The sequence below is a fragment of the Pipistrellus hanaki genome (genome assembly GCF_964339955.1).
Source record: "Pipistrellus hanaki genome assembly, chromosome: 1".
NCBI lineage: Eukaryota > Metazoa > Chordata > Mammalia > Chiroptera > Vespertilionidae > Pipistrellus > Pipistrellus hanaki.
Genome location: NC_140503.1, coordinates 193,455,866 through 193,468,505, shown reverse-complemented (window position 1 = coordinate 193,468,505; position 12,640 = coordinate 193,455,866). Strand labels below are relative to the sequence as shown.

The 12,640-nt window shown below is 37.6% G+C and overlaps 1 protein-coding gene across 3 annotated transcripts in view; it reads left to right on the top strand.

Moving 5' to 3' along the window:
- PCDH7 (protocadherin 7) overlaps window positions 1-4,638 on the top strand; it is a 426,551-nt gene extending 421,913 nt beyond the window's left edge. For all 3 annotated transcript variants that reach the window (XM_084869796.1, XM_084869795.1, XM_084869797.1), the window contains one exon: window positions 323-4,638. In XM_084869796.1, the coding sequence (XP_084725922.1) occupies window positions 323-699 (377 nt within the window). In that variant the 3' untranslated portion in view covers window positions 700-4,638. The remainder of the gene's footprint in view (window positions 1-322) is intronic.
- Window positions 4,639-12,640: the final 8,002 nt, after the last annotated feature.

Here is a 12,640-nt window from a genome sequence, read left to right as displayed (position 1 = left end):
TCCCTGTCCTGTTGCAGATGCAGGAATGTCTGTCTCTTACACACAATTAAATTGATCAGTTTTTGCAAAACCTTATCTTTAATGGACATGAAATGAAAACTGTTCTGTGGGACAATGAACTGCAGGGTGTTTAAAGAAGGGAACTAATATGGTACAGACTGTATGTATGTATGTATGTATGCATGCATGTGTATATATGTATTTATTCATTCATTTATTCATTCATCCATCCATGTATATATTCTCCTTCCAATTGCATACAGATCAGGAAAGCCTGTAGAGGAAGGCCCAACTTTAATGTCTCTCTGTCCTTGAATTTCAGATTCAAGACCTCTTCCAGATGTAGCCCTGACTGGGAAGTGCACCCGTGAGTGTGACGAGTACGGCCACTCGGACTCCTGCTGGATGCCCGTCCGCACTTCCCCGGAGAGGAAGAAGAGCCAGCCCAAACTCTCCACCTTCATGCCCGTGGATGAACGAGGGAGCCAGGAGAAGCTGGCCAATGGCGAGGCCGCCCTCATGGGCGACCGCAACAGAAACCTCCTGAACAAAAAGTTGACCTCGTCCTACGAGACCTTCAGCGCAGCTAGTTTCAGCAAAAATGAGGAAGCCAACCCTGAGGATATTCCCCTCACCAAAACAGGGGAGTACAAGCCATCTCCTGTCAATACCCTCACTAGAAGAGAAGTGTACCTGTAGGCGCTAAAGAGGCCGCAGCAGGGTTCTCTTCACAGGAGGAGAATGAGGGGCAAGGAACCTCCCTGACAGAGCAAAACCAGTTCATTCAAACACAGGGGGCTACCAAAGAGACAAAGCTCTGCCTGCCACTCCCGCCTCCTGGTCAGGCCTCTAGGGATACTCTTAGCCTGGCTGTAATGTACAATGTAGAAACCATCCTTGTTCCTTGCATGTCCGACCCCCTCACTGATTCCCAACACCTGCTCACCCTCTTCCCCACCACCCTCCGAAAGAAAAAAAAGAAAGAAAAAAAGAAAAAAAGAAAAAAAAAGATGGTTGCAAGTTTCTTCATTGGTAATAAGCCTGATTAGCAGAACACAACACACTCCCATTATCCTTAAGCTGAAGCATGATTTTAGTCACTTTGATTTAGTCTGACTGTCATCTGACTGGTCAAAATAGGTAGGAGAAGGAAATATAGATTTTAAACATAATATCACAATTGGATTAATCCCTGGGATAGGCAGTCTCTCAAAAATGAAGGCATAGTATTATGAACAGGGCTCTCGAAGAGAAAATCACACAGCTTTCAAATTCCATCAGAGACCGAGAGCTAAACAATCCCCAGTCAGATATTGCAGTCCCAAAGTCGGCCTATGCTGTTCTTTTCAAGCCAGGAACGTCAACTTCAGTTCCATTCCTTCACTGGATATTTTAATCATATACACAGTCTTGACCACATGTGTCAATGACACTAATTATAATTTGTAAACATTAGAGGTATATTTTTCAGAAAAGCATCAGTAACATCAAGGAACTGGAACAATTATGTCATGAAAAGGCCAAAGATAGTACGGCAGATCAGGGAATTCATGAAGTAGATTTGGTCTTGACTTGGAAATCTGTTAAGCAACAAAAGCAACTGAACCCATTCTCACACAGAAACACTCCAACACTCATTTATTTGACACTGTCTCCAGCCCCAGAAAACATGCATTTCCCTTCTAAAATGGATTTTCTTTGAAGGTTCAAAAGTGAAAATTAATGAGATGTAGTTTTGATATTATAATAGGCAATTAGTTGAAGTTCAGGTTTAGTTTCAAAATACATGATCAGGGAAGATTCTACTTTCTTCAAATCATATTTGTGGGTAGGGAGGGAAAGAAAGATACATTGGCATGCAGCCTGGTGAATTTAGTTCACTATCATCATTTTGGAAGATGGGTTATGCTTGCTGGTCTTAATTAGCAACATTTCAAAATACCAATTGCACTTTTTATGTGTTCAGTGCACATTTTTATATAACATAAGTGCATTAATTTTGAATCCTGTGTAGTATCACACTAGTTTGAGACTGTCAACATGGAAACAAGACGATACCCTAATTGACTTTATCACTAATGTGATTTGAACTTACTATGTGTCTTAAAACAAATCTAGGCTGCACATGGAACAGATGAGTTCTAGACAGCAACATGACTCACACTATGTACATCTCAAGTTGAAAAAATATGCCATTTTTTTTCTCAATGTAATATAAAAAAACAATATGCAGATTTTTGAGTCACTTGCTCTATAGAGGATGATTTCATGCAATTGGACATTGAGCTGGGGCTCAATTCAGACAGAAGTGACAATCTAGGGACAGAACAGGGGGCCACACGGGAGGAGTGCTAAGTCCCCATCACTGAATGTCTGTAACCTAGTTAAGGCATAGCCTTGATGGCTCTCTAGCCAACTGTAGGAACAGAGTAGCTGTGGGTAGTTTCATGCTTTGCAGAATTTCTTAGACTATAAAGTGAAGCAGCCTGGAGTACAGGTTGTTCATTCACTAGACGTCATCCAAATGCTTCTCTTTGAATATCACTTCTCTGTTTGGTGGGGTGTTGTTTTGGGGTCATTTCCTTATGATCTTTTTTTTAAAATGAAGTTTTTATGTTGATGTTAGCTTGTGTATAATAGGATGAAAGAGGGTATGTAATTGAAACAAAACTTTGGACTAAAATATCAATAATTGAACATGGTGATGTTTGATTATTATTTACATTATGGAGAGATGCAATTCTAGTAATTTGTTAGGAAGCTGCATTGAAGCAGTTCTGCCTTGTATAATCTGTAAGTACCTATTAAGACAAAATACTTCTAAAGATACTTATGAAATGTATACATATTTTTCTTGCACGTTACAAAGGAAATAATTGCATAACACAGGTGATCAACAGACTTTTTAAATGCATTTTTTCTTTCTTTCTATCATGAGACACTTAAAACCATTAGATAGCTCATTTCATTCTATCTTACAACCCTTCTGTTGTCTACGAAGCTAATACGGGTCATACTGGACCTTCAGATTAATAGGATTCATATTCCCAAATGACATTTGCACTACCTTCAGAACAGCTATGTCATTGTCATTTAACTTGTGAGTCTCTCTTTAGAACTAAAATGGGTGTGAAAGAATAAAATTCCATGTACTGTAAGTATTCGCAGTAATTCTAGTAGAATTAGCTATCATAACATGTTTATTATACAATGAGCTGGCATGACACAGAAATATATTTTGTGTTTGTATGACTTTTATTTTGAATAGGTTAAATATGGTGCCACTCCATATATAGAGTGCTTTTGAAAAAAAAATTTAAAAAGGAAACAAAAAATAAATAAATGAGTGAATTCAAAATAAGCAACTGTGCCTTTTATACCTGTTGTTATGGTAAAAAACAAAACAAACGGTTGTTGGGTTTGGACAATGAGGGGAAATGGGCTATTCCCAACTTTTTTGATCCTGTATATTTATCCATGTTTATTTTCTGAAAATATTAAATAATATATTAAAAATTTGCCTTCTGACAAACTCAGATAATGGGCCAGTCTTAGCTATCATTCATCCATCCAACAAAATTAAGGTGTTACTGTGGACTGCTTATTTCTGACTAGAAGGCTGAAGCATTTATTGTCATAGTAACACAGGAAGATGTTATCAGGGGTGAAGTCAGTCCATCTTGCGAGATAAAATATTGATTTCGAATTTCTATTCTTGATTTCCTTTCTGTTGTTATTTTTTCTGTCAGCTGCTATTCGGTTTCGGTTATACAGGATACCAACCATACTTGTTTTCTGTACACAAGGATCTCAAGCGAACTCTGCATGCACTATACATTAGGAAACACTTATAAATTAACGAGTAACTATATAAATTTATGTGTTTTAAAACGTCTGTAGCTTCGATCTGAAACCATTCTGAACCTCCAGATAACATTTCTGTATGGTTTGCGACTGGCCTGCTGCCTGAGTTTCAGAACACGAGGGAGGCATTATTTTTATGGAAAGAGGAACTCAGATGGGACTGACCGTGTCTGGCTGAGACCCACTCTAGGAAGCTGATTTATAAGAGACTAGGAAAGTAAAACACACACAGCAGAAGGAACTGCCAAGAATCCAACAGCCATTCTGAAATAGTCATGAGAAACCTCAAGACCTAAGTAGTTTTCTGTCTTTTGTTACCAGTGATAAATGTACACTGTGTCCTTCAGGGGGTACATAAAACTCGAAGCTGGTCATGAATATCGTGAAGCTGGTCCATTGTGACCCAGGCAGAGGTGTATGTAACATCTGGAGGAAGGCATCATTTCCCCAGCTACCTAGGGTTTACTTTCAGAGGACTTTTGCCTACATTTTAAAGCACTTACATTCAGTGTGGTACGATCTGTTTGTAATGTTCATCATTGACTATTGTTCTGCTACTTGGATGTTGATAGTGAAGCAGAGAACAATTTATCATCGTTTATTATGAGTCACTATGCACGCAACTATGCTACCCATGGCGAAATGTATTAAAACAGTCGTCCAACTATTTATGAGATACTTTACATAATTTAATTTGCTTTTGTACAGTTTTGTGTAAATAAATTGCTTGTCATTTTTGTCTCTGCAAATTAAAATATAACATGGTCAAATGGTTCCACACTTGTAAGTGTGCTTCTCTGTCGACAGCGAGTTCAGTTTTGATTGGACGAGCAGTGAGTGGATGTATGTCCCACTTTGCTTTAAAATGGCTTGGTTTCTGCTGAATTAAGATACAGTCAGGAAAATAATGCTGTAGCGATTGTTGATTTGGGGTCAGGTGCATAACTGTCTATTTCTTTGCCTTATAATGGATGGAATTTGAATTCTTCAGTCTCATCAAAATAATTCCTGAGACAGCTAGCTGATTTATAAATCATAAATGTAGAACTTATTATCATTAAGACTGATTTTTTTAGAGAATTTTCACATTTAAGATAAAGGTAATTCTAAGTCAAAATGTAACTCTGTAAAGGCAATGTTTGGGTTTTTGTTTTTTGTTTTTCATGTACAGCAATGACAAATTTCAAAAACTTAGAGACTTAAAACAAATTTTATGTCATGTGAGATGTAGAGAAAAACCCCAAGCAAAAAATAGAACATTTACCTTGCTCATTTTCCTTTAGTTGAGCTTTCTTTACTTGTTATATTTTTTAATGATTTTTTTTCTTTCTTTTTTAGTTATTCTATTAGTTCTTTGTTATCAGATTATGCACCTAATTATAATGGTTATCTTCTGTGTGCATGAAATTGGTATCTGGTTAAGCAAGCAACTTTTCTTCTCTCACCCAACTCAGAAACTTAAAGAAGAAAAAGCATTTTCTATTCAGGGTGGAGCAAATGTAGATTTACAGTTGTTTATATGAAAATTATATAATAATTAATAAATAATAGTACAAGAATAAACTTTTATAGTTACAACTGTAAACCATTTAGCCCTCCCCCACCATAGGAATCAATCATATGGGATTTTTGTGTCATCTCACAGCAGTACTGTTAAAATAGACTAATGTGAAATATTCTGAGGACACTTGCCTTGAAGTTTTCCTACCATTCTCTCCGTCTTGGATAAAAACTCAAAATAATTTATATAGACGTGCATACTCTTTCTTAAATCAAAGGTGTCCGTACAAATTGATTTTGGTTCCAGCCTTTGAAAGTCAGCCTGACACCATGACTGGGCAGCTCAGTCTATCAGAGTGTCATCCTGATATGCCAACATTATAGGTTCCAACTCAGTGAGGGCACATATAAGAAGCAACTGACAATGCATAAATTAGTGGAACAATAGATCAGTAGATCTCTCTCTCTCTCTCTCTCTCCCTCCCTCCCTCCCTCCCTCCCTCCCTTTCTCTCTTTTTCTATCTTTCTTTCTCTCAAATCAATAAACAAAAATTTTAAGAAAAGAGTGAGCATGGTGAGAAAGTCTGCTTCAAGTTGCAATAAGGAGAAGAAATGAAGAAATGCTTTCATTTGGTTTCTGCTTTTCTAATGATGAGAATAAAACATCAGCACATAAATCAATGGGACATTATATAAAACTAGAGGCCCAATGCACGAATTTGTGCACCTTGAAAGAAACTGTGGGTCACAAGGCTGGGCACAGGGGCAGGTGTTGGCCCATCCTCCAAGCTCCCACCATGGCCTCTGGTACCCTGTCTGCTAGCAGCCCCATTCCCACCACTTCCTCTCTCACATCCTGACTGTGCCAGCCCAGCTTGCACCTGCTGACAGTGCAGAGTCATTGGGGCTCACCAGCAGCAGGTGAGAACGGGGCTGGCGCAGTCAGTGGGTGCAAGCAGCTGCTGCTGCCCTGATCACCCCTCAGAAGCAGGGGGAGGTGGAGAAGCCCTCAGGGGTAATCTGGGCTGGCAGCCACAGCTCATACCTGCTGACAGTTCTGAGTGATAGGGACTGGTGCCAGGCGCCAACAGCAGTTGGATTTGCGGCTCCAGCACCAGCAGCCGGTATGAGTGGCAGCTGCCAGCCCCAATCATCTCTTAGGAGCAGGGGGAGGTGGAGAAGCCCAGAGGACCAATGGGTTTGGCAGCTGCTGCTCACACCCACTGATAGCACCAAGTGATCAGGGCCAGTGCTGGGTGCTGGCAGAGGATGCAAGTGGCAGCTCTAGCACCAGCAGTGTGTGAGTAAGGCCGGCACTGGCAGCAGGGAAGGACCATGGTGTGTGGGAGCAAAGAATTTTCAGTAACCACCAGAGGCTCACCCCAATGACAGCAAATAGTGCCCCGACTTGGTCTGGCACCCCCACTCACCTGCTCCACCATCCTGCTGAGGCTGATGCCTGCCATGTTCTGCCTGTGCCCCCTGGTGCTCAGTGCACATCATAGCAACTGGTTGTTCAGTTGTTTGGTTGTTTCACCATTCAGTCTACTTGCATATTAGCCTTTTATTATATAGGATGAATTCACTATCTCTTCTTCCTTTATACTCTCCATTACCAAACATATTTCTTCACCCTGAAATTGATCACTATGATTTACCAAACACATTTATTCACCCTGAAATTTCATTCTTAAGATTATTTTTTGAAAAATCTCAAACATATAAAATTACAGTAATGCACTTTAGAACAAAGACGGACATAAAGTGGGCCAACAAAAGTTGCATGTATTACTCCCAAGGCTTAGATTTCATTGTTCTACCCTCTTTGAGTGATTAGTTGCATCTAGTTAACTTAGAAGCTTTACTTAGCACAATGACCTGGTTACACAATATCTTACTTTTATAGCACACAATATGGTTTCCAAATAGTTTTGCAAGATGTATCACAACTTTCCCACAATACCTGCAATAAAAGCTGTAGAAACTGCTAGATGAACCATGTGTGAGGTGCATTTTCCTTTTATTAAATAACTAGAAGCCCAATGCAAGAAAATTCATGCAAGATTAGGCCTTCCTTCTCCAGGCTGCCAGCATTGGCTTCCCTCTGGCACCTGGGACCCCAGCTTCCCTCTTCCAGCTATCTGCAGGTATCAGGGACTGGAGTTAGCTTCCCTCCATTCCTGGCTTGGTCAGGAAGGACATCTGGAATGATCTCTGAAAGACTTTCTGGTCTAATTAGCATATCACCATTTTATTATTATTATTATTATTATTGTCATTATCATTATTATAGATTCTTAGATTGAATAAAAATCTAAATACAGAATTCTGCCATATTAATATTCTCCCTCTACTACCAAATTAACATTCCTCCTCTTCCATTGAATATCAATGGAAACATTTTGCATGTTTTAGCCCAGTGATAAGGAAAAGAGACTGTACCCATTTACCTGAATAAAATAGGCATTTATTCGGTAAAGTGGGAATTTGGGGAAAGGCACTAATTACACAGATGGGCAGGTGATTATCTTCACAGTGCACCCTGGCAGGTATTGTTACTTGTATGGTATTTCTGAGAGCAAGCTGGAAATGTTTAAAAAATATATAGTCTAATTTCTTCCTGCTGAATTCCTCTGGCCAAATCTATCTTTTGGTGAACTTTGGCTGGATAAATAGTCAGTATGGATTGATGGATTGGGGACTTGAATAATCACAACTGACAGCACTATCAAAATTGATCAGGTAATTGTGGAGTTCCCAAATTTACTTTGTTTTCAACAAGCTGACTTCACAAAGAAACCCATTTATTGTTTATCTGGTCTCTTTTCTCGTTTTGAATTTATCCCTTTTGTGTTCCCATCGCCAAGCCCTCTGCCAATCTCTGAGAAGTTATTTGCTCTGTGTTTCTTCCCTGTCAAAAGCAAACCTAGTTTTCCCTGCAGGTGGGGGGATGTTAGGTAGCTAACCACAAACTAGAGAATTTGCAATCCAATCAGCTTTATTTTAATAGAAATTCACAATATCACTCCAGCACTAAGGAAGCAGAGTGAATAGAGACTGCACTTACATTTGTTTATTTTCTCTTATCTTTATCCCTACTCTAATGCTTGTTTATAAACTGCATGGAGGAAGGTGATTAACCAAGATAATATAAAATTTCTAAGCTGCAGGAAGTGAGGAAAGAATATGAATGTAAAATGTGGAAAGCTGAAAAATTATGCTCTCTTTTAAGCCTAACTTTATTTTTTTCCTGTTGTGCTACTGTTAAATGTAAATTTTATTCATTGATTGAATTTAATATGTGTGACCCACACAGAAATAATTATGTCTAGTTATTGAACCTCCTGGAGCAAAATATAGAAGATGCTTAAATGTTCATGAATGTAAAATTTGCCCCCAATACTCTCAGATGATACTACACACAATTATCATTTACTTGTGATATTCATTTTTATTTTATTCCATTGAAAGTTATGATTCAAATGATCCACTACAAGCAAAGTCATAAGAAATATGTATGAGGTGAACAGGGGATTGGCAGATATAATCTTAGAGATTACAGTGAGTTTTGAAAAAATAAAAATGTTGATTAATGTGCCTAATTAAAAAAAAAAAAAAGTCCACTGAACAACCAGTAACTGAAGAATTTTGGGTTTGTTCCCAGTCAAGGTCATGTGCCTGGGTTGCAGATTTGAACCTGGCCCTGGTAGTGGTACATGCTGGAGGCAACCAGTCAATGTGTCTCTCTCACATCTATTTTTCTTTCTCTCTTCTCTTCTCACTCCCACTCTTTCTCTAAACAAACAAACAAACAAACAAATAAACAAACAAGCAGAGCCCTAATTGGGTTGTCTCAGTGGATAGAGTGTCAGCTTGCAGACTGAGAAGTCCTGGGTTCGATTCCAGTCAAGGGCATGTACCTTGGTTGTGTGTTCAATTCCCAGTAGAGGGTGTGTAGGAGGCAGCCAATCAATGATTCTCATCATTGATGTTTCTTTCTCGCCCTCTCCCTTCCTCTCTGAAATCAATAAAAATATATTTTTTAAAAAAGAAAGTACATTACAACATCTCAGACAGTAAAATTAGTAGTGACTTGATAGAATAATATCATTTTTCCCCCTAAAAATATTACATGGACTATTTTTATTGCAGTTTTATAGATGGTGATAAAAATTGGCCATGTATTTAAATAATTTTATAATACATTTATGGCAATGCATTAAGGGCAAAAATTGCTAGAAAAAAAGTAAACAAATCAAGTAAATAAATGGCTTGGTCATTTACTTATTGTTTTAGCACTTGTCTTTCAGAGAAAAACAGGATTTGAATGCTTTTCCAGACCCTACAGTACAGCTGGAATATACAAGAATAATATTTATTAAACTAGGGTTTGTGATATACTGAGAGACTACAGAGTGTTACAGATACAGGAATTTCATGAGAATTTTTAAAGTTTTATTAATATGACTTGAGGCCCGGTGCATGAAATTTGTGGACTGGGGGGGTGTCCCTTAGCCCATCCTGCACCCGCTCCAATCTGGGACCCCTCAGGAGATGTCTGACTGCCGGTTTAGGCCAGATCCCACATTGGACCTAAACCGGCAGTCAGACATCCCTCTTACAATCCAGGATTGCTGGCTCCTAACCACTGACCTGCCTGCCAGCCTGATTGCCCCATAACTGCTCCCTTGCTTTCCCAATCACCCACAACTTCCCTCCCCTTCTGGCCTGATCATCCACAACTTCCCTCCCCGCTTGGCTGCCAGGCCATCTTAAGGCAGCCATCTGTGATGACATGGGGATGTCCATCTTGTGACAACGTGGGGGCAGCCATTTTGTGATGATGTGAGGGCGTCATGTGAGGGCATGAGGGCCACCTAAGGTTTTATTAGTATAGATGGTCAAAGTGATATTTTAGTAGAAATAGTTTTCAGTAATAATTCTCAGTTGAAGTTGAATTTACCAGAATAAAATCTTCAACTTGTTCGTGAATATTTATTCATCTATTATGTAAACAATTATGTTATCTGGATTCCAAAAGGAATTTTTTTTTCCTTTAGTAGAGTCCATACTTTACTCAGTTGTGAGAAAAAAAACAAATCAGATAATTTGATGAGAAGCAAAATTAGACAAATTAATGTAAATGATTAAAGTAGGAAATAACTTATACAGAGGTTGTCAAGCTTTTTCTAAAAAGATAAGGAAGCAAAATTTTCCAATAATTTGAATGCATGAATATCTCCTTAAGTGAGGAGATACACAAAAACAGTCAATGAATTATTATTTTCTGACACTGCTATACACCAAAACTATTTTAATTGATAATAATTTCAGAATCCATCATCCCAGTGCTTCTTATATTTCCCTTAAGTATGTATGTGTTTGATCAGGACAGTACTGATTTATGGCTTTGTCCAGCAATGACATTAATAATCACACTCAAAGTTTACATTATGTGGTTATCATAGTTATCAGCGTCATTCCTTCCCATTGGCCAGCTTTGTAAAAATCTCAACCCCAGATCACAAACATTGACTCTATCAGAGATTCAGGTCTATTTGCACCAATCTTTAGGCAACTGAATAAGAGGTCATAATCTTATCAATACAGGAATTGTCATTGTCCATATCATAAAAATATTAAAGAGTATCTTATTCTGGAAAGTTCTCAGTTTGGTTTAGAGGTGGGATTTTACTTTTTTACAATGAATCAAAAGTTTTAAACATACTTACATTCAAATGCCATAGATAAGGGCTCATTATACTATGTTAAGTAAAAAATAACATAAAGTTTCATATTTAGAGCATTATATCCACAAAATAAAAAGAAGAAATACTATGATGAATCTAATGGCATTCTGGAAATGGGTTACTTTCATTTTTTTATGTTTTTCAAATTGTATACATGAATATGATTTCCATTAATAATATGAAAAAATGAACACAAAGAAGTATTCTAAAATTATGGGCATGTGAGTGAATAAACTCAAAACTAATAAAAGAAATAATTTACTTCTAAAACTTTAAACACTTTTCATCTGATAATACCTGCAAGGGAATAGTCATCATTAAAAAGTTTTACATAATCATTTTAGGGTAACATTTGACATTATGTATTAGTTATCCCAGCAAAGTGAATATTATATGCTAAATAACTTTAAATGGTATATATATATATATATATATATATATATATATATATATATATATAATCCTTTAAATGTGAAGTGTATATTTTGAGAGAAGTAAACATATAACCAGAAAAAATTAACTGACACCTGTAATGAACCTATTATCTAGGATTCGAACAACATAGAAAATGTGAATGGGTGCTTCCATATGTAAATTGAATTATTTCAATATGAATTCTCCAATACAACCATTTCTGAGGCTTTAATCTGGGTATTATTGTAGCTGTTAGCTGTATAATTCTCAGGGCTAGTTAGTTTTGTTAAACTTCCAGAAATGCAGCTACTGAAAAAGCTACTATAAAAGTCTATGCCTGGTATAAGGAACAATTGACATTCTCATTGACTAAAATAATCTGGGGAAATAATTGGAGGAAAGAAAAGATTAATGCTCAGCCATGTGGGACAGGTGCTGTCAGTTCATAGATGACTTAAGAAATAAAAAGGGCAATTGAGAATGCTACCATATTGGAAAACTTGCTTCAAGGCTGTGGATGTTGTTGACAAAGCGAGTGTGAACAGGGTGAGCAATATAGTCCTTTTCCAAAAAAAATTTCATTCCTCAGTGAGCCATCTTTTTTTGTCAGACTAGAGCTAAGCTCCTGCTATGTCAATTACCGGGATCCATAGGGAGATATTTAGTATACTGCCTGTTGATTTCTTTCCTTAAATTGCCTGGAATACTCCAGGCTCATTTTTTGCTATTTTTCTCCATCTTTTATTAAATGAAAACAAACAGTATCACAGGTGATTTGATTTTTCTTTCTGCTTAGGATTTATATATGCTTCACAGCCAGCATTTGGTATCCTCGGGTTTAAAGGCTCCAAGTCATCAGAAGAATGCTCCCACTTGACTATAACTGTAACTCAGACGATTATAGTGATAGTGTCACAGGTGGGAAAATAATCTTCACTCTATTGTAATCAGACCTGACGCTGACAAAGAATCAGGCATTGCTTTGGTGTTTCAAAGGCGAAGAAAGCACCAATTTATACTTTAACTTTTCAAGAACAGAAAGGGATGTAAACAGAAGGCTATGGTACTCAGGTTTAATTTCTAACTGAATTACATATATAAAAAGATGAACT